Source organism: Mugil cephalus, chromosome 6 (assembly GCF_022458985.1).
Source record: "Mugil cephalus isolate CIBA_MC_2020 chromosome 6, CIBA_Mcephalus_1.1, whole genome shotgun sequence".
NCBI classification, from domain to species: domain Eukaryota; kingdom Metazoa; phylum Chordata; class Actinopteri; order Mugiliformes; family Mugilidae; genus Mugil; species Mugil cephalus.
The window spans coordinates 2,590,861-2,613,787 of NC_061775.1; the positions used below are offsets into that span (position 1 = coordinate 2,590,861).

Here is a 22,927-nt window from a genome sequence, read left to right on the forward strand (position 1 = left end):
AGTTGCGTAACTCCACAGGAGGTAGTGAAAGGCAAGAAATCAAGGGAAACACTGTAAACTCCACACCATCCCTCAAGCTTGTGTAAGTGGGAAGGGGATGTTTGCTTTATGGGCATAAGGACAGGACATTTTATCTCCTGGCTCCATATATTGAACTACTCTTAGCCCTTAGCTTAGTCTCAACTTGCATACCATCAACAGCCTTAGAAAGAGAGTGTTACAGGGACATTCTTTTCTCCTTTAGGTAATCCTTAAATCACACAGGCTTTACTCTTTTTGCTTACTTTCCAGGCCACTTCTTGACCTTTTTCCATGTGTGTATGTGAAAGGTTTTCTTTTTTCAGAGCCCAGGGGTTAGCGGCTTGATTGATGACTAAATTTTGTGATGTAACATTACACAGGACAGGACCATTCTGTCATTGTTTGATTTAGTCCCTCAGTAAAGGGTGGATCCATTACCTCACCAGAGTGAGACTGGACCATATTTAAAGGTTGAAATATACCTTCAGGGCATGTGACATTTTCATACTACTAATCTGCGAGAAATTCTGTGGGACACTCACCAGTTAAATTTTAGATGATATCACAGACATGTCAACGAGAGGGACGTGGGAACCTCACATTAAACTGAAATAAATGCACACTTGCATACAAAAAGAACAGCTTGTGATTTGTGTCCGATGAAAAGGACACAATGGAGGGACTCCAGGGACTTCAAAATGTATGACTCCCTTTGCATGTTTGCATTGATCTCTGGTCCTCGGACTCATTTCAGACTCTCAGTTAAAGCTGACTGCTGTGGGTGTGAAATGCCTTTTGTCTCAACAACAGATTGATTTCAACATGAACAAATATATCTTATATTTCTCTGGGGTATGTGGGGGCCAAACAGGGTGAGAATAGAGTGGCTGGATGAATGTGGGCATTGTCTGCTGTGGACACACACGCACACACACACACACACACACACACACTGGCTCACAAACTCCCAGAAACAGAGTCCCTGAGTGTACTTGTTGTGTGTGAACTAACATTTGTCTGCTTTAAATTTAACACTTAAACACCACATCACACTCACCTTTTCTTATTTTTCCACTCTGATAACTTTGCAGCCACAGAGGAAAAGCCGAGTGCGCCCACACTCATGTGAGAGGATGACCTTTGAGCCTCTATGTCTGAGTGGCATGCTCGTAAATGTTTCCTTCAAATGCTCTGTTCCTCATAATCCACCCCCCCCCCCCCCTTATACAGTAAATCCCCTCCGTCTCTGGAGCTTTATGGGAAAACAGAGCGAAAGGTCTACAACATTTCTGAGTAGTTTTGTCTCATGTTTTCTCCTGTGAGTAGTTTAAAATAAACTGGGAAATAGTAGCTGGGAAATGTCACTGCACTCCACTACTCTTAGTGGAAATGTCCCTAAATGTTCTCGAGTTGTAATACGTTTGCTGACATTTTCACCCAGGGTGGAGGTGGGCTGTCGTATGGATATTTATTTGTTGTTGTTGTTGTTGTATTTCTAGCTGAGGTTATGACTTGAACACCAAGCATTTGTCATAGTCATAAACACAAGTTCTGTGTTAGAGCTGCCTATGCTGCTGCCTGCATTGTCACACCACATAGAATACAGAATATAAATCACCTCTTAAGTGCATAGGGCGGTTTTGATGCCTTCAATTATCTTATTGTGTTTTTGTTGCCTTTATGTTTCATTTTATGCTCCTGTCGAAAAAAAGTGTTGTTGTGAGGCAATAAACATCTGAACTCAACATGAGAGCTGGTAATACATGTCTTCATGCGTCTCTTGGCAAGAAAGCAACTTCCCCAGAATGTTTTCCATTAATCTCATTCAAAATGGTAGAAGGTGCTGAGGGAAGCCTACTGTGTATATACAGTGTGCGGTATCCAATGCGTGGGCTCCAGCTCCAGTCTGTTTACAGTGTTCATACACATGGTACGACCTCATCCGAAGGCAAAATGACAGAGACAAGACACAATTGTTTTTAAATTTCTGGGCCATGTTAGAGTTTTTCCAGTTTTTAGAAAGGCACCTTAATATGAATGGAAACTGGAGTGTGAGATCAGAGCATCGTAACATTAAAAAAAAAAGAAAAGGTGTTGGCTCACAAGGCCTATGTTTAGACGTCCTAGAGAGAAAAAAGAGAGTGTGTGTGTGTGTGTGTGTGTGTGTGTGTGTGTGTGTGTGTGTGTGTTTTACCGTATTTTTAGAGTGAGGGAATGTGAGGAAGGTGTTGGGAGGAGGGCATGAAAGTGGCGCAGTAGGAGGAAGACATTATAGGTGATTTTCCACCCTGTCTGCCCTGTTTTAAACATACACACCTTGTGTTTTAGAGGTTTGCACACAAAGGTGGCCTTGTGTGTCCTGGAACTGCGCAGGAAGCCAGGTCAGTCATGGGAAGGAGTGTGATGGTTGACTAAGGATACAGTAGCTGATGTGGTGTCAGGTGGCCTCAGGACAGCTTCCAGGGAAAAGGGTGTGTAGCCTCTCAGCGTTGACTCCCAGAAAGCTTAACTGGGATGTTAGTGATGATGAAGAGGATAATGGAAGCAATCATTACCCTCTACAGTCAAATGATGTCAGCCACAGGGCAGACGTGGTCACAGATGTGCAAACAGCCACCGTAGTCTGGGTTTCCTGTTCCAGATTAGCTCATAATGGACACAAACTGTGTTTTGATAACTAATAGATGCAGGATCATGTAGGCCTGTTTCACATTTTCTGTTCCTGGTGAGTTTAGGCCACAGTGGTCAAGTATGTTCACTCATGACTCTCCTAATCAAAACCAGCAGTTTCTAAACACACAATGTGGGCATGTAGCATGCAGTAAGGGTTTGCCCCTTTAAACAGTGGCATTATTATTCTACGGCTGTTTTCCTTTCTATGTACAGTCTCACAGTTTTTGGAAAGGTTGACGGATGGAGGAAGGCGCAAGGGATTGCTTTTCCGAGTTCGTCATGCCTCCCATGTCTTTGGGGTGTGATGAAAGAAGCTTTTTAGCAGCAACAGCGGTGAGGCTTTCTCAGGAATTCCTTTGACGTGACCTTATAAAAGGACCACGCTTCGGCCCAGGGAGGGGCGAGGACGGGCAGAAAGAGGCCACTGTACAGAACTGTCAGCAGGAACGAACAAACGAGAGGAGGAGATGTGATGTGATGGAGAGAGCAATGAATAGAAAGGAGAAAGAACATCAAAGTAGACAACTGTCACCAGTGACGTCACTCAGAGGCAAAGCCCCACTTCATTTTCCGCAGCATGTGCAGAACATGTTATCCATGTTGAATGTAACACACACCCTGACTGGCTGGTTGGTTTCCTGACTAGCATGGAAAAACAAAACTGACTTACAGTCAAGTTGTTGTGTTTAAGTTTGAATTGATTTAGCAGAAGAGCAAAAACAAACCCTTGTCTGTTTTACTGAGCTGAGATTATGAAGCAACTTATTTACCCCTTCTGCCTACAGTAAGACATTATGTGGCCAGCTAAAACTGAAACTGAAGATTTTTCTCTAGCTGCAGTTACTGAAATAAAAGTGCACATGATGCAGAGGTTAACTTGTGGGAGCTGTATGCTTACTCTCCAATTAGCATTACACATTAATGAAAAGTCCTTTGACAGAGTGTGGTTCCAATATAAAGTTTCACCTTCATCTTGTCAACCACAGCCTGGTTGGATGGGGGGTTGACGTTTTGTCTTCCAAAACAGACATAAGTTGTTTTCCAGGCTTCCAGGAATCTCTGAGTTCCTTGATTCATCAATCAAAGTGCTCGCTGCGTGCCTTTGAAAGGATCCAGGGTAGGAGGAAGTGGGACGCTCGCCTCATGTGGAGGTAATAAGCCATTTAGACAAACCTTCCCACAGAGAGTTTTTCATGCCAGGCATTGGTGCCAATCCATTCACTGACTGCAGCTGCTTCAGATATCACTGACAATGTAAAAGCTCTATTTAACAGAATCTCAGGGCGTGTGCCGCTCACTGGTCAGTCCTATTTTTATTTGTTAATGATTAACATGTATTCAGGAATAGTCTCCACATTCTTTCCAACCACATGCTCATATCCAAGTGCCATCCTCTTAAAAGTGCCATATTCGTTTCAAAAGCTTGGAAAATGGACCTCAGCAGGGCAAACCAGGTGCAGATCTTTGGCTGGATTGTATTTACAGGTTTAAAAAAAAAAAAAAAAAAAAAAAAAAAAGTTTAGGCTAATGATTAAATTACTTGTTCAGTTAAAGTTTATGTTGTTTATGTAGGTGTTTTTTTCTTATTTTCTTTTGTTTGTTTGCCAGTGATCAACAGTCCAAAACCACAACATATTAAATTTGCCATGATGGAAGTCCAAGAAAAGCAGCCCATTCCCTCTTTTTACCATTGAGAAATAAAAACGTGATTTTCATTTAATAAAATCCAGGTTTCTCAGTTGTTATCGGAGTACAGTTTCATTTGAGTGCAAGCAGCTGTACAAAACCTTTGACACAGTATTGGTGAAACTATGATTCAAATCAGGAACTGATCAGTGAATAAGTACAGTACGAATTTTGGTTGGTTCGAATGTAGAGTTGGATGTTGTAAAAACAAACCCTCATGTTCGAACCACTACTGTTGCCCAGAAAGAAAAAGCAGCCCTGTACCCGACACCTTTACCAAGACTTCCTTTTCTTCTCTTATCATAGAGTTCACCTCATGTTATGTCTGAACTGAGCTGGTCTTTTTCAAACTCATCTTTTTGTGCATAATTTGCTGCTGATCCTCAGACAGATATGTGTGTTGCTTGCTTACTTTTGGGATAAATATGGAGTTAAGAATCTGCCTGAAATCGTCCACCTCGGTTCAGTGACAGTAAACATGCCGTGGGTTTGATTAGAAAAAAGTATTACTGTGTGTACAGAGAGGTAAACATTTCTCTCATTAAAATACTTTCTGAGCCAAATGTTTTGGGACTATCTGTACATCAGATAAGTCTTTGCTTGTGTTCATGAGTTTCAGAAGTACATTACTGGTTCAGTGTAAGTATGTATGATGAACTGTAGTTTCTTTCCTTCCTTTTCCTTCAACAGTTTCTGAACCTCAGACTTTGTGTTACAGTACACGTCGCTTTTGTAGGCCCAAACATCATCTTTATCATTTGCTTGTTTATGTCTAGTGATGTACAAATGTGACAGTGCCTCCACTGTACATTCCTACAGTACACAGACCTCATGAGGCAGGCTCAGAAACAGTTATCACTCTTGCTGATGTTCCTCATGGGATACTAGTGTAAAGTTTGTGAGGTCATAATGTGCTGTAGGTAGTCAGTAATGACTTGATGCTTCTTTTCAGGAAGGTTGACAATTATCAGGCTAAATATTATTATCTAACTGCAGGTGCAAGACTGCTTGGAATGATGAGCAGCACTTGAGTGTGAAAAGGGCTGGAGTGGTGTCTAGATACAGGCAGCGGTGAAAAAATAAAATACAATGGAGTGATAGAGTTTGAGTAATAGATCCGTTTGGTTTCAGTTTCAGTTGTCAAAACTCTGTGCACAGATTTATAAAACTGTAAGAATGTAAGGAACCTTGGAAAGTCATACTGTATGTTATATGTTTTGTAAACTCTCTGAAGTGGGCTTGTGCATTGAACTCATCCATGTTTAACTTTCATGTTACGGTAGACTGCATTGGCGCGTGCACACACACACACACACACACACACACACACACACACCCCATATCAACATACTATCTTACTGAAATACCTACTATTGACTGAACGTGGCCTTAAAGTGATAGTGATAGTCTCGAACATTTCAGCTTTAGTTGATCTGCCAGCACCTGCAACAATGGTTACCTCACTGGGAAGCTGGAGGCCGCAGCCCTTCATCTGACAGCTCACTGTAGCTGCTCCTCCTTGTTCCATTACAGTTAACCCATGAACAATAGCAGTGATTGCTGAGATATTCAATGAACATGTCACATTTGTTGTGACTACTTCATAATAGCAGTCAATTTCTTGTTTCAACAGTTAGATGCTTCGGTGTTAGCAAATTGAGAATTTGTTTTACAGACAGCATGGTGGGAAAGAGTTTGAGACATTGTTTAACCACTGGACGAGCAACTACCCTTGTAATCCTTACTGCCTAAGGACTTACTGCAATTGCTCTTGTGTTCACTGTTAACATCTTGTGAACCACAGAAACACTTGAGTCTCAGGTGACTTTGACCACTCACCATGCACAGCTGCATTTTTCTAGTATGTTAGACTCGGCATCATACACTGATTGTGGCCGGCCATGTGTCTGTGGCGCCAGCTCATGCCTATTTACTTACCTACAAATCAAGCAGGAGGTCCAAAGTAGAGAAGCATGCAAATGTGCATTTGACTTGGCAGTGACCTTGTTCCCACATGAAGAGAACTTCTCTTGGAGTGGCAGGGCGGTCCAGCAGCTCTTACACAGCTTGCTTTTTAGCAAGGAGGGCAAACTGAGGGCTCAGGCTGAGTGGTAGTTATTCATCTCTGCAGGTGCTTCTTTGAAATTCATGCATATACTCTTGGGATACAAGACGTACACTTCTGAATATGTTCAAAGATTTGTTTTTCATTGCAGAGTTTTAGTGTTACTGTGATTTTCTGTCTGGCACCAACTCAACAATTTCCTATTTGTGGAGAAGTGCCTTTCGCACTGGAAGAAGTGCAGTGCAATTAAACAGCTTTTTCTGTTTTCCAGAGCTTATATTAAAATATATTTACTAATCTCATTTTCCAGCTCAATCCTTCAGGACAAAAAAAGCTCAATGATATTAAAAAAAGGACGTGAGGGGATTAATACTATATTTACGCTAGCTCAACGAACTACATTGATTTATAATTTGTTTAATTTTCTGGGTTAGCAAATTAAGAAAAAAGTTTGACTTAATGACACTTGCTCATAAAAAAGAAATATTATGACTAATGATGTGCAGACTGCACTGTTAGTGGGTTTTCCTAGAAAATGACTGACTTTCTTACCATTTATCTTCTCCTCTGTCATTGTGATTTACACATGTGTGGCTGTTTCCAGGCCGTGTTGTTTTCCATTACACTATTCAGCGCAAAAGCAGTCTCCCTTTAAACCTTTGATTGATTATTGCTCTGTCATCCTGAGGGGGTGTTTTAACCTCTCACAGTATGCTGTGTGATATATGAACATGTGCTTTCAATTCAAAATCTTCAGGCTTTTACCACTTTTAGTGAACAAATACTCTGTTTGATTGCAATGCAGACCGTCTGCAGTGGCAGTTTATAGAGTTTTCGCTCAATATTGGACTGGTTCCAAATATTCTGTTGCCTGCGTACCATTAAGATACAAAAACTGAAGCGTTCAACTGAAGGCTAACAGAGGAGTGGTTTTAGACATTTCCTGAAGCATTCCTACTTTCTGTTCCATTATCTTTTACAAACAGAAATGCTAGCTGTTGCTAATCTGAAAATATGCTAAGAGGAAATGCACAAGAATGCTCACAGTTATGGGATGTTTATCCTTGGGACAGCAGATATGGCATTAGTCAACTGTCCTTTCAAACTGAGTCAGATTGTCCTTGAGGGGATGAGGGCATCTGTGGTCAGAAGAGGAGAAGGAGAACGAGGTCGCTGCAGACTGACTTCCCCCTCACTTCTTTCCTCCTCATGCACCAATGCCACGGTAATCGCTGGCATCCATGTGATTGCTGGAACTCTGGACTAAACACATCCAGAGATGGTAATCAGATCCAGTCCAGCTGACAATATCTTAAAGGAAAAATTCTCCCTGAATTATCTCAAAAAGACATGGTGAAGAATGGTGAGGTGAGGACGCATAGTAAAACTGTGTTTTGAGCTTGATATTGTGCCATCAGTTAGAGGAAAAATCCACTCTTACACTGATTTCATCAGTTTTAAATGCATTCCAGGTTTTGTTGTGCACTCAAGTTTTTAATTTACTTGGATTTCTGTGGGTTTACAGCCTATTTTTGCATTAGAGAGTAATTACTCTTCACATTAAATGTCATTAAATCTGTTTGACAGCTGCTAGCAAAATGGTTTCAGTTTGTTTCATTTAGTTTTCATCACATGCGTAAGTCTATTAATTTGTCCTATTAATTTACTTCAATCAGTTTCTTAGTGTATTATGTCACATGTATGTTTTTATGGCTCTCTTCCTCCCCTGGTGGCTGGTCAGTCATGTTGGGGCCTTCTGGTGGCTCCAGCCAGGTGATCCGTCCAGGAATGCACTCACGCCACCTCACTGCTTGGCCTTTCAGGGCTAACCAAGCATGTCCAACTGGGCTTTTCTCTCCTCCCTCCTGTGCTCCCACATGAAAGAGACCCGATGCTGTCTGACAGGGGAATCGTTCTTCAAAAAAATGTGGGCTGTTGGTGGGAAGAAGAATTTCTGCTTTTCCATCAGAGCAGTTCTGTATGTCTTTCATGATCTGTTGAGCAGTTTATGGAACATCTTTGCCTCCTGCATAGAAAACACAACACATTTCTTTTCGGATCCATCTGCAGAAAAGGTCATTCCACCCTTCAGGCACAAGGTTCTCGAGAGGCTTGTCTTGAATAAATGTTGGAATTTCCAGTCATTATCAGCTCTCCCCATGAAAGCAACACACAAGTACAGTACAAAGGTTTTCTTCATGCACAAATCACTGCTGAGACAGAGGGATGACTCTGTTGAAAAGCAACTTATGTTTTTGGAAGCCAGGCCAGACAAACCTTCTCAACTGTCAGGAGAACGATTGTGAAACACCAGGGTCTGCTTTAAGTTTGCAGGATTAAAACAAATGGTGTCAGTTGCCACTTTGTTTTGCCAGTTTACTTTATGTCATGGCGCAAAAAATATCCAACAGATGACAGGTCCTGCTTTAAGGCCTTGTCTGTTTGAACCTTGTCTGTTTTTTATCTCCTTGTAATCATTCTGTCATCCCTCTAATGCTTTCTGGTTAACTCCTTGTGTGACTTCATTAAACACATTAGACTTTGACTTTTTTAAGGTCTGTTTTTGGCTTTGTTTGTCTGTGAATATTAAAAAAGCAGCTGTTTTCTGGGTATCTGGAGGTGTGCAGTGACCTGAATCCAGCACATGCGATGGTTTAATATGCCTGTAATGTCTTGTCATGGGGAGGAGAAGGGAGGAGAAATCTATGCATGTTTAGGCTTGAGAATGATCTCTGTCTTATCTGATTGAGACCACATATGTTGTAAAGGTCGAGTTCGTCCAAAAAACAAAAACAAAAAAAGACACGTCTTCGAACATGTCTAGACATCTTTTGTTCATCACTGAACTGAGCTCAGGACAGACACATTAGTAGAGTGTTGTTGAATACCACAGTAAATGTTTAAATGCAGTAGATTTCATGTTAAAGGAAAGCATCCTGGTGTGTTGTGGATGGGAACAGTGGGTTCCCCTCTGTCTGATAAACAGACTTCAGATATATCATCATGGCTTCCAAATAACTTTTTTCTAACTTTGTCCATTTTGCTTTAGCAAATAGCAAAAACAAAACAAAAAAACTATCCAGACCTATCCATCTGCTTCTAATGAAATCTGAAAATCTAGTTTGACAGATTAATTTTTTGGAATTGAATTGGAGAATACTAAGGCAAACATGTTCAGGCAGTTATAGGGTAGCTCTGTTTGGACCTGTTTTAACTAACTTCATGAAACCGTGTGTGTGGTAATTTTCAATTATATATCGTCAGCCAGTCTGCTGTTATTACTGTTGTTATTGTCGTAATAATGTCTTTCCTTTTTCTTTTTTTCTCTTATTTTTCTAGTTGAAGCAGCCTGACAAGGCAGCAGCGGCAGCTCACACATATTTCCAGGCCAATCCAGAACATGTGGAGATGAGTGAGGACCTGGAGCAGTACAAAGACCTGCAGGATGTCAAGGAAGACCACTTTGTGGACCGGGAAGCCCGGCCTCACCAGGTAAGACAGAAAACCTGATTTGTGAGATTCCTTAACCTATAAATGCTCTGGCCAAAGCACGAAACCTTTGACTTCTGGCCTTTTATCAACGCTTGCCAAAATATCTTGCAAGGATGTTAATTTTTCTACCTCACTAATCTCTAAAAGAGGAATGTTCATCTGTTGTCACTGTATGAAGGGGCCTTTGTCTTAATGGCTCTTGCTGTTTAATGACTGGAACTTATGTAGGCCTTTTAGTGCTGATTGTGGTGAAACTCTAAATGCTAAGGAACGTTTAGATCCTTTGTTTCCTGCTCTTGTGTCCCACGGCTGTTTTTCTTCCTGAAGACACTAGAGTCTCACTTGTCTCTGCAACAAATTACTTAGCATTGTTACTGTGCGCACTTAAACTTTAAACCGGCTTTTTTGCACTTTGTTATTGAAAGCAGTTCTTCATGTGCATTGTTTATTTTATCATTGTTACTATGGTAACAGTTTCTGGTTGCTTACCTTACCTTTCTATCCCTATCCTTTCTTTCCTGTTTATTCCAACTGCTGCTGCAAGAATCATGAAGTTCCTCAGAGGAATTGTTGTATTCCATTTTGTATTCCATTTTTTTATTAACCAAGTACTCGAATGTCTTTTCTTCTCCCCATTTCCTATTTCATAGCGCTCTTTCACAGCAGCAGTGAAGTTATACGACCGTGGTGATTACGAAGGAGCCATCGCTCTGTTTGAGGAAGCTCTGGAGGAGTACTATAGGGCAGATGTGGAGTGTCGAGCCTTGTGCCAGGGACCACAGAGATTTGAGGGTCACGATCATGTCCTCTACCGTTACAGCCTCCATGAACTCATATCAGGTAAAAGATCGCAGATTTCCTCGGAACAGAAAACAGATGTCGTTGATTTGCATCTGTCATGTATTTATCTACATATCTTCTTTTACGGAACTCTCTCATGTAGTCTTCCATCCCTTACTAAGCATATTTACAAAATTTCAGCACAGACATGATGTGTTTTTAGATTTTCCCCTATATGTTTTAATTTAGACCCAGGATGGTATTTACATTCTTTAATCCCTGATTATTTGCGTCACCTTTAACAGAGGATGGAGACCTATAGTTATTATTGCATATTGCACCAAATTAATACCTTATAAAACATGTCATCATTTTCTGCTTCTGAGTAATAATTCCTGGCGTTGTTTATTGATATAAAAATGCCATGTTGTGTTATTTTGTAGATATGCAGCTGCCTTATGGTGATTTCCTAATTTCTGCCTTGAATTCATTCAGATGAGTCTCATTGATCCATTGCTCTGCAGTTCCACAACCCAGTTCAGTTAGTAGACACAGCCTTTTATCAGCAGATTGGAACTCCTCCACTGACACTGGTTATGCTACGGGGCTCTGAACTCAAGCTTGGGTTAGTTGTGCTGAGAGAGCTGGCCCAGACTTATGCAAGGCCAAACAACACCCTTCGCGCTCATGATCAAATCTGCCTGGCGGTAGCTCAGCGTAGGATGGTAGTTGGCACTTAGTCAGCGGAGAGGAAGCATAGAGAAAGAAAATGATGCAGTATCTAGAGGTTATACAGCTTTGTGAACATTAAAAAGCCCATATGAACACAGTTTCACTGCACAACACTGCACTTCTGTCTCATAACAGAAATATATAAACATGTCAAATTTTATGTAATGTAAATCAAATGTTGCATTAAAATGTAGACTATTAGTGCCATCTTAGGTGGTCATTAAGATGTATACCCTATACTGCAACACAGCTTCCTCAGTTAGATTTTGCTGGCAGATTAGCTCCATGTTATTCTTCTTCTTTTTTTCTTTAAAGTCCACTATTCAGAAAAACTAAAAAAAACAAAAAACAAATGTGCATTTAAATACCCAAACCAGAGCAGAGCATTTCTGTGGTAATTTCTATTAAAACATACATGTTTAGACACAAACAAAGGGCACAGGGTTCCCCCAGATATCCATGAGTTTTTCCCTCATTGTAATACTTACCACAGCACTGGGGTTGCTAGAAAACAGCAGAAAATAACAGAGCAACATTCCAAATTCTTACTTTAAATGTTATCTGATCCTTCATAATCCTGGTTTCTGTTTTGGGTCTAGTGACATTAGGCCAGACCACGTTATACCGTTTAACTCTTCTCATGATGCTATTACAGTGTTTTCGGCCACAGTGTAGAACAGCAATGGCACATACTGCAGCCAGAGAATTTTGGCACTGGTGAGTTCGCACTCAATGTTTTAGCAAACCCTCCAGATTAGATCATGTCGGTGCAGCTGGGAAAGTGACCTTAATGTACGCGGCATTGTGGGAATTAAATAAATAAATAATAATGTGTTGAATGCCTTTCAGAACTGTTAGAGGAGCTGTTCCGTCAGCTCTTGGATTTGATAGTCATGCTTTATTAGCATCTTCGACAGCCCAAGGAAACAGGCTGATCCAAATCCATGAAAGCAGCCTGAGTGCACCCAAAATCCCAACTGCCCTCTGTCTCTTCCCATTATACTTCTCCATCCCTGTGACAGCCCGGCCTCACTTGACCTTGTTTTTCCTGACGCTTTCTTGGGTGCCTTTTCTTTGTGGTATTCATGCATTTCTCAGCTCATATACTGCAAAATGAAATGATATCAAGTCATCTCTCTGCATCTCTCTGCTGCTGTTGGCCTTGTCCTCACCATGACTGTTCAGTTCATTGACGGAGGTTACTATAAAACAACTCAGCACAACAGCAACTGGAGCTCATCAAACTGACAGTTGTAAGGAAGAGTAACAGTGCTCTTTCATTACTCAGTATTTGCCACGCGTTTTTTTTTTCTATTAATTCCTAAGTAATGACCACTAATCTTGCATTTTATGTGTTATCAGTTCATTTTGTTTACACTATGTTGGGCGCCAGTAGGAGTCTGTGGGGCCCAGTTATCTCGCTGCATAGAACCAGGCCTGTTTGTGAGGGAATGCGTGTATTCACAACAAAACTCTTGGACCAGATCGTAATTACTTTATTATATGGATAAACTGAGGTCTGGAGCACATTTGTTGGTTCCATTCAGACCTTTCTCCATGGAAACCAAGGTGGCTTTTGTGCAGTAGCTGCAGCTTAATTGCTGACAAGTGTGCTTTGCCTCAAATATGTATGACCTGACTGGATAAACACAGAAAGGCAGCTAATTAGTTTTGACCAGGCTTTGTTTTACTTCCAATCATTGGATTATTTTCTATAGCACCACTGTGGTACAGTCTGTGATCATAATGTTTATGTTAACGTGCATGTATGTATTTTCGAAAGTAATATAATCTCTTAAAAAAAAAGAAGGACTTTCACAGACTTTCTTCCTCCATATTTGATTCTGTTTAAAATCTTCTGACCCAGTACTGCGTGATTCAGTTCTGATCTCTGCTCCTCTGAGACACCTGAATGGATTGAAACAGGTCCCAACTCTGCTGTCTGAGAGTGGGGAAAGTAGTGCTGCAGCTGCTCAAAAGTGACCTCACTGTACATACCTAACACACACATAGCCTGCGAGCATGCTATCACCTACTTTGCTGGCTCTCTTCTCAGGGATTGACATAAGGAAATGAAATGTGGCACCTTGTAATGTCTGTCTTCTCCTAAGGCTGAAACAAACAACGGGTTTATAACTACGCGAGGAACGCATGAAAGCTGCGTACTCTTAAAAGCAGAGCAACATTTATTTGTCTCACAACAGGGACTTTATATGACTAAATACTGTAAATTCAGTTGATGGAGCTCATCAAGGAAAACTTACGCCAAGGTTTTGTTTTTACAAGTACGGGTTTGGACAGATATTGAACAGGCCCTCCACTGGAACTGGACAACAGGGAAATCATTTACTGTCACAAATGCTCTTTAAGAACAATGTCCATTTTTACCATCTGTTTTATACACAGTCACATTTGATCTGGGGTGTTGTGTATTCTTTGGGGTCCATACAGTATTTTACTTGTCCATGCTCTGTTATTCTTCTGTCAGAGCCTTTGACTACATCATATGTATTGGTTCCAAACTGGTAAATCAGAAAATTCAGTTAAGCCTGAACTGAAGTCGCTTAGATGATTACATCAGAACTTGGCACATCTTGTAAAGTATTTTGAAGAAAAACTGTGATTTTGGCATATCTTAATAGAATTAAGCAACCATTAAGTAATACTTAAGGGAAATTATTTTTTAGACTGTTACGCAATGAAATATATTGGGACCATATTAGTTGTAAGTCATTTGAAAGATAGAAGAGTATATAATGCAATTGTATCATTACACAGCATGTAACATAACATGTGAACTAATGTTTTTTCTGTAACTGGGTGTAATGTACATCTTTATGCTGATGATATTATCCTGTACTGTAATTCAGTCCTTTCAGCACTACTTTGCTGATTTACTCCCTGTATCAATAACCTTAAATGGAATGGAACACAAGGTTTTCACTATTGTCAAAGAGAGCAGAAATAAATGACCACTGTAACTGACCACAACCTGAATCTGTGAAGTTAGTTGTTCTATTTTAAGCTGCCACATTTCCATGTTTATCTGGCTCAAGATGAAAAAAAAAATGCATTTTCTCTTACCTGAATAAGCATAAGAGAGAAGGTTATCAGTGAAGACTTTATCTGAAACTACTTCTTTGCAGACCACTTCACTCAGGTGCTGCACTGTGAACACGAGTGTATCAGAGACCTTGCTACTCGGCCAGGCCGCCTCTCACCCATGGAGAACTACCTGCCTCTGCACTACGACTACCTTCAGTATGCCTATTTCAAAGGTAACTTCTTCAAATTCATCAGCATTTTTTTGAATAGTTCGAGAATAGACGAAATCTGTTCTGGTCTTTTTGTAGATTTGACCGATTACACTTGGAATACTTTCACTTTGGCTCTTCTGTGAAGCACAAAGCTATCTGATTTAGACACTCAGAAACACAACATGGCTATCTGACTGTGTTCGGGATGCAATTATGAACAAATAAGATGGAGACGCCCAGGGGTTGTACACCTAAACCACATGCATGCACTTGCAAGAACTCACAATTATCACAAAGAGCAGCGGACAAGTTGAGTCAATCAACAGTGGGCCGCACCCCATTCTTGATTGTCTTAATATCAATGACATTATATACTGTGTGTTTGTGTCCCTGTCTGGGCATTTGTGTGGCTGTTACCCAGGAAGTAGCAAAATAAGCTCTTCTCCACAAGGCTGTTGGCTCAGCAACCAAGTGTAGTTGGGAAAGACAAATAGAGATCACCAGATTACATTTAATTATGCATAAGCATGTGGCTCTAATAAAGAAAAGTAGATCACTGCGTCTGAGCACACAGACTAAGAGCAGGAGCAAACACTGCCTGAAAAGCTTTTTCACCTGAGCATTTCAGTGTGTCATTTATACTATTTTATGGCTCAGTGGATTAGGATTTATCAAAAGGCCAATGAACAGTAAGAATACTTTATAATACTTGATGTGCATTATGCTAAAACTAATTTTAGATACTATATTTTGGTTAAATCCAGGCTTCAACTACTTTACCATAAACACCAGCATTATTACAGTCCAAAAATAGAATTAAGGCACTTCAGCTTTGCTCACAAAGCAGTAATTTGGCCACATGTAGCACCCAGCAGCACTGTGGCCTCACTGTGTTTTACACACCACACTGTCGCAGTGGACATTTGTCAACGCTCAGCAGCTGTTCACTGCGCTGTAGCTGCTTTAGTTTGCACACACACTTCCTCAGTGCCGGTTTTCTGTTTGAGTTCAAATCTCCAGAGTCTTATTGAACTGGGAGCACACAGCCTCTGCCTCAGCCATGACAGGAAGTCTTTTGTTAACCCTTCTTTAACAATCTAATATAAAAGGGAATCACATGTCTGCTTAGCAGTAGCAGTGTGGAGAAGGTGTTTGTGTTTTTCCAGAATATCTGACACATTCGGGGACAGCCCTGTTGTACAGTTGTTTCATTTCATCACTGACATCCGTCCATTGTAACTAGCAGCTCTTGGGCCCTGTGAGTATCTGGTGTTTCCACTATGTCAACTAGAGTGCAGCTTTTGCTCCATTGCAGTAATAGTTTTGGAATGTCAGCCATCATAGATACATTTCACATACACCGGTCATCCAGTTCATCCAGGGAGAAGTCAACATTGTAGAAAACAGCAAAAACGTGCTTACTGTGTGTTTGTGATTTGAGCATCTTAGAATATTCACATAGAAACAATAAAGAGAAACTAATTAAACTGCTTCCCCTCTCTCTTTCCCCCTGCAGTGGACAGGCTGGAGGAGGCACTTGACTGTGCTCTAACCTACCTTTTATTCCACAAGGGAGAGGAGTTCATGATGGACAATGTTGATTACTACAGAGAGGTGCTGGGACGATGGGATGCCGGTGAGCCGCGAGAGGTCAGGATCTGCTATGTTAACACAGGGTGTGAAGGGCAAAGGGATTAAATTTTTTTTTTTAAAAATTAGCATAAATTAGATATAATAGATACAATAGATATCATTTTGGTCTTAGGCATCCAGGTGGACAAAGCTTAAAATGTTTAAATTATCTGCTGAAAATCCTTGTCAAAAACAGCTTTGGCAGATCCAACAATATATGTGGCTTTGGTAACTCACAAAGACATTAACTGTCTTTTTCAGTTAATTGTAACAAGTCTAAAAGTGGAAGGTCAGTAGTTCTTGTGGCGTATTATAACAGGTTTTTGAACAAGCTGCAGATGATTAATCACAAACTGGAAAATAAGAAAAGAAGACGGAGAGCATGGAGGGAAGAAAAGTGTGGATTTGAGGGGAAAAGGGGGAGACAAGAGGCATCAGGCCATTTTCTGTATTTCTTGGATGAAGTTGCTACTCTCTGCTTGGCAGGAGTTGCCTCTTAGAGTTTGCTTTTCACTTGTATATGTTCTTCATCCAGCTGGAAGCATCAAACACACTGTGCTACGTCAGTACATTTACGGCTCCATATTTCTTCCTCAGGGCTGATTATTAACAGGAATAATTAAATGGCGGATGTCCACTGTCTTCCTGGGAATGTGTCTTTCCTAAGCTCTGGTCAGCAGCTTTGAAAAGTCACGCAGCGTCTTGTTTAGGTCTCAAGTACACAACTTCTTTTTTTTTTTCCAAAAAAGCCTGGTACTCGTTAGAGTGAGCAAGGCTCCCAGCAGGACTGTGAGAATGTGTTTGAGCTAAAGAGAAACTAAACGCTACGTGTTTTTTTACTCATAGCTAACATTTTTCTAGTCCTCAGCTCTCTCCAGTCTCGTCAGTTTGCCGTGCAGTGGGCCAGTGACTCCGCGTTGTCTCTCCCTCCAGCCTTGGGGAGCTCATTTAGAGAGCCCTAGATGTCAGTGCCAGGCCCTACCTGCCTTCTTGCCAAAGAATCCTCCTTTTCAGTAGCTCTGGAGGAGGAGAAAAAGTCATATCAGAGTGCCCGCAGAAGTCTCTGGAACAATTTTGGGTCTGTTTGTGTTTAGAATGATGGAAAAGAATGTTTCTCTTTATGTAAACCACAACAAAGGCCCATATACCCATAATGGACTCACAAGTCATTTAGAAAAAAGTCAGTTCTTTCATTACTACAATAATGGTGAGTTTAGTGCCACTCCTACATATCTCAATGTCAAAGTTCATTGTCAAATATTTTGTGCATCAATCAGTGAATCAAGAATGAAATATGTTTTTCTCAATTTTAAAATTTTGATATTAGATTAGCCCTCAAGATTTTAAATAGTCCTAAAATACAAATGTACTTTATGTCACAATCCACCCCATAAGCAAAGCTGAAAGCTGTACCCAGTGTTACTGTGTCATTTTAGTCTTTAGAGACCCCAGACTTTGTCTACATTCAGGTTTCTGCTCAGAAGGGGAAAACTGTTAAGTGCTACGAGCCAAAGGAAAAACAAGCTCATTGTGCTTTGCTTTATCTGGGCAGTGAACACGGGTCACTCTTTTAACTCTAATGTAACTGAGCGTAAAATGGCATCATCTGTGAATGAGCACGCCAAAGATCTGTGTTAACTAATAAAAACGTAGTTCTCTCTGTCAAAACATTAACATGCATATGGAATATTTCTTTATCCTGCTGTTCAATATGGAATGTGTCTTTCTGCTTATCTACCTTTGCTTTTACCGCTAATGCATTTTCCAACTTACACAAACCACTGCTGTGTTTGCGTCCTTTAGAAAGCTGCGTGGTACCTGAGGAGGCACCAACAGGAACTGGAGCTCCTTCTCATAGGCAGCAAAATCATGGGTGTGGAGTTCACTGAAGGGGTGAGTTAACAAACTAAACCCAGTACTGTGACTACTTATTGGCAAACCAGTGTCCTTTCATTCAGTGTTTTGCCCAGAAGTGAATGGAGATCTTGTAATATAACAGCCAGTTATCTGTAAGCCAGTCCACATGTCTCTGATGCACAGTAGATCTCCTGCTGGGTGTGTGAGGGCCTTGGTGTGGCCCTGCTGAGGCTGACTCAATGCAGGGTAACAGGTGTCTGGCACCTCCACCAGACCCTGTCTGCTGAGACAACCCCTCCACCTGCTGGTCACAGCACAACATTTCACTCTACTGGCATTTATGAAATGACATAGACAAATTACAATCTGCATTCCATTTGATTTATATAAAATATAAAGTCAATTACAAACATACAAAAGTGCCTACTTTTTACTTTATGTATTTATTATTTTCTGGCGAGTTTAAAATGTACTGATTATGAATTTTACTTTCTTTTTTTTACAGAATTACTGGAGCAGCACAGGTGGAAGAGATGACTCAAATAGGTAAAAAGACTACTGACTACTAAGTATAATATGAATGACAGTACTGGACGAGACTAACTTACAGAGAATTTGCACTTCCATTAAAATATAGTGATGGAGTTCTTACTTATTTAAAGCTTTGGTTCTCTGACTTTACTGTTCTGTTTAGGTGAAATAGTATTTAGCAGGAAATTCTCTTTTCTCAGTAGTTTTTGGAGATTCAAGCAAAACGAATTACATTTTCAGTATTTGTATTCATGAGGTGAACACAAACAAGGCTTCATTAATTGTGTTTTTCAGCGTCTGCCAACTTTGTGTCCTGCACATGATGTTTATTTCCGTGTTCAGTAAATATTGTCAGATATTCTGTGTGGATGACTCCTTGTGACTACCTATGCTCTCTGTCAGGATCCCCTCTGGCACAGATGGCTGGATGGAGTATGTTCCCATCTCTGAGAAGAAAAACGCCACTGTCACTGCCCCACAGCAGCTCAGAGAAGGTAAATATTTGCTGCGTAGCTGAACAGGAATGGGAATGAAGGGATATGCAGCATATTTTTCTCAACACCATTATTGAGACAACACGCTGCCTTCTTTAAACTCTGCACTCTGATCTGTGTAGGTGGGCCCTTGGTGTACGATGGTGTGCAGCTGGTGCAGAACTCGGCGGCCTTGAACGGGACCCAGAGGGTGCTGCTAGATGATGTCATATCTGAGGATGAGTGTGCGGAGCTCAGGCACCTGGCACATGTAAGGACATTATACAGGGTTCATAAAATAAGGATTTAAAATCCCTGTCATGGACAGCTGAAAATCTTGGAGTGCAAGTTTACTTTTTGCTGACAGTTGCTTTTCATCTGATGGTAAATGAGCGCTAACAGTATGTTTCATTGTCTGAACCCGGTCTTAAGCTCTTAAGGTCTTAATTGTGTTTTTCTCTCCCAGGCTGTCACCATGGCAGGAGACGGTTACAGAGGCAGGATGTCTCCACACACTCCAAATGAGAAGTTTGAAGGAGCCACTGTGCTCAAAACTCTGCAGGTACAACTTTTAAGGCTACAATGAACTTGTTATCAGAGCTAATGAAGTTTCAGTTCACACAGTCATTATGAGTGGCGTTCAGAGACAGTACTGAACGTCATACAGTATATGGAACCTTGTACCTGTGCACCACCTTTCTTTATTCTTCATTAATTATATTTGTAATCTTTTTTTTCCTTTCTCCTCCCTTCAGTATGGATACGAGGGCAGAGTCCCGTTGAGGAGCGCTCGCCTGTTCTACGATACGAGTGAGCGAGCGAGACGAATAATCGAGTCTTACTTCATGCTGAACTCCACTCTGCACTTCTCCTACACTCACCTGGTGTGCCGGACAGCCATCACAGGTCACTCAATCACCGAAACACACTTGACATCAAAACGCATCTATACAGTCATTTCCTATGGAGTCTTTAACTGGTGCATATGTGGTAGATGTTCCCTGTATATGTTCACACTGTCATGTGAAAGGCTGTATAGATGTGTATTTATTCTTTTGGTGCTCGTTGTTTGTACTTAGGCCAGCAAGATCACAGGAATGACCTGAGCCATCCCATCCACGCTGACAACTGTCTACTGGACCCCGATGCTAATGAGTGTTGGAAGGAACCACCCGCGTACACGTACAGAGACTACAGGTGTGCGCTGGTGAAAATCGGTTGTTGTTATTAATGGATGTGCAATGTTTCTTACATACAGTGAAATATTTTACATTTTAAAGTTCCTAAGTTGACTGTCTGCTCTCCACCACCCTTTTTGCAGTGCACTATTATATCTGAATGGAGATTTTGAAGGAGGAGAGTTCATATTTACAGAAATGGATGCCAAAACAGTCACGGTGAGATGATTCTCCTGAGGAACAACATGTATTTCTCTTAGATGAAAGGTTATTTGTTATCAGCATTTGATATCACCTTGTAGTGGGCTCATCCCATAGACAATGTGATCAATCTGTGGTTCAGCATTAGATAGATATGCCTTTATTGTCCCATGAGGGAAATTCATTTTCACACTCTGTCACAAGCAACATATAGAACAACATGTAGACACCAACATTAAACCACATGAATACATAATCAAAAAACAAAACAACACAAAACAAAAAAAACATCACCAACTCTGAGCCAGAACGCCACCAGACACTATGCAACATATACATATACACACACCAGACAACCAAACACTTAAGACACACTCAGGAGGGCTGGGTCCATGCAGGGCTACTGGGGGAGGTTGTTGAGTGTGGAGATGGCAGACGGGACAAAGATTTTGTTGTAGCGAGCCCGTCGTCATCTCAGAGTCCTGTACCTGCGACCAGACGGAAGCAGTGTGAAGTGTGGGTGGAGAGGGTGAGTGGGCTTGTTTGTTATTGTCCGTGCCAGGCGAGTGACTGCTTTGAGGTTGAGCTCGGTGAGGTTGGGTGTGGGATGATTTGTGATTTTGGATGCGGTGTGTGTAATTTTTGTCAGTTTGTTCCTGTTGGTGATGGACAGCATGCTGTAAAAGCAGAAGCTGAATTTAAATAGTCACTAATATTTAGATGCCGAATATTAAGGACTAATATCAATTTTAATTTCTGTCCGTGTTCCCTCTTTTTGACACCCTCTCCAGGCATCAGTGAAACCCAAGTGTGGCAGGATGGTGGGCTTCTCATCAGGAGGGGAGAACCCACATGGTGTGAAGGCCGTCACCAGCGGGCAGAGGTGTGCTGTGGCTCTGTGGTTCACCCTGGACCCACTCTTCAGAGAACTGGTAAATGTTATGTTATGTGTTGCCCTTACACTGCCCTTCAGTGTATGAAGTAGTTAAATTTGGTTCTTAAATATGAATCGTATTGTACTAAACATGAAATCTATATAGTCTAGTAAAAATGCAGTACTGCTAAAAAGGTATTCATAGTAATAAATTTGAAGAGAGCTTTTTTTGTCTTAAAAATCACCAATCTGTTTTTTCTTCCCCAGGAGAGACTGCAGGCGGATGAGGTAATCCAGGCATTGGACACAAAGTCTGTGTGGGGTCAGAGCCTCAACATCAACCCAAAAGATGAATTGTAGACACAGAGAAACTGCACCCGCACCCTCTTCAACAAAACCTTTCTATATATTTTGACTATTTATTGAATGGCCTTTGGATCAGAACATTTCTATTTTTGTACTGTTTGAAGTGCAAGGTTAATGATGTTGTCATTGTCCTGTGTTTTTTTTTTTTTTTAATTATTATTATTATTTGTGTTTCTCTTCGACACTTGACTTCTCTTTGGTTCATTGTCTTTTCGTCCAGTCACAAACTCTAGTTAAGAAAAGAGTTATCTTACAAAAACTCACTGAACTGTGAAGCTGACATTTCACTGCTTTGAGTTGTTCTTTTTCTGGGCAACATATCCAGTGGGTACGATTCAAATATGTTATGAGTTCTTTTTAAATTGCCTTGTTTGTTTGCCTTGTCAGTGGTCATCAGCTTCAAATAATATCAAATGACATCTTCACACATGGTACTGTTGAATATGTTATTACTAACAGCATCATGTCATTCTATTTCTTCATATCTGTGCCAGTAATAATTGTTTTCCCAAGTAGGCAGTGCACTGTTTTTTTTCTCATTTGGGAATCTGAAATAGCACTCATTTAAAGAATTTAAGTAAGAGATCATGTTATATGCTGAATATTTAATGATCGTGCACTCTGTCTTTGTCTGTGTGTGGAGTCTGAAACTGAAAATGCTTTCAGCCACTCTTAATTTTACTTGCATTAAGTCATTTTCCTGCCCTCTGGACACACAGAGTAGAATACTAGTGTACATGTTCGCTGAGACGAGGACATGACAAGTGTGTGTTTATGTTGTACTTTTATTTATGTATTAATAATAGACAGCTGCTGTCTGCATTTAAAGAGAAATTCATTTTCATAAAAGATGCCAATCATTCCTGTTTCAAGGAATACATATTAGTCTTTTATTTCCTTACATTTGTGTTGATGATGATAGGTCAAGTCGTGCACTGTAAATCAAAGGGTAAAAAGAGTAACTTTGTTTTTTGATTCAAGATGCTAACCAGACATTTAATCTTGTCCTTGTCATGAGGTTGGCCACTTTTGTGTCACTGATATTTAATTGCTGTAGCACACAAAACATGTACATGCTTATAAATTAAAAAAAAAATCTAATATTCCAT

The 22,927-nt window shown here is 40.7% G+C and overlaps 1 protein-coding gene across 1 annotated transcript in view; it reads left to right on the forward strand.

Moving 5' to 3' along the window:
- p3h2 (prolyl 3-hydroxylase 2) overlaps window positions 1-22,926 on the forward strand; it is a 46,544-nt gene extending 23,618 nt beyond the window's left edge. The window contains exons 2-15 of the mRNA XM_047587279.1: window positions 9,785-9,937; window positions 10,588-10,777; window positions 14,596-14,727; window positions 16,223-16,356; window positions 18,142-18,231; window positions 18,701-18,741; window positions 19,129-19,220; window positions 19,343-19,470; window positions 19,666-19,761; window positions 19,955-20,105; window positions 20,279-20,396; window positions 20,521-20,596; window positions 21,370-21,510; window positions 21,720-22,926. Coding sequence (XP_047443235.1) covers window positions 9,785-9,937; window positions 10,588-10,777; window positions 14,596-14,727; window positions 16,223-16,356; window positions 18,142-18,231; window positions 18,701-18,741; window positions 19,129-19,220; window positions 19,343-19,470; window positions 19,666-19,761; window positions 19,955-20,105; window positions 20,279-20,396; window positions 20,521-20,596; window positions 21,370-21,510; window positions 21,720-21,812 — 1,635 coding nt within the window. The 3' untranslated portion in view covers window positions 21,813-22,926. The remainder of the gene's footprint in view (window positions 1-9,784; window positions 9,938-10,587; window positions 10,778-14,595; window positions 14,728-16,222; window positions 16,357-18,141; window positions 18,232-18,700; window positions 18,742-19,128; window positions 19,221-19,342; window positions 19,471-19,665; window positions 19,762-19,954; window positions 20,106-20,278; window positions 20,397-20,520; window positions 20,597-21,369; window positions 21,511-21,719) is intronic.
- Window position 22,927: the final 1 nt, after the last annotated feature.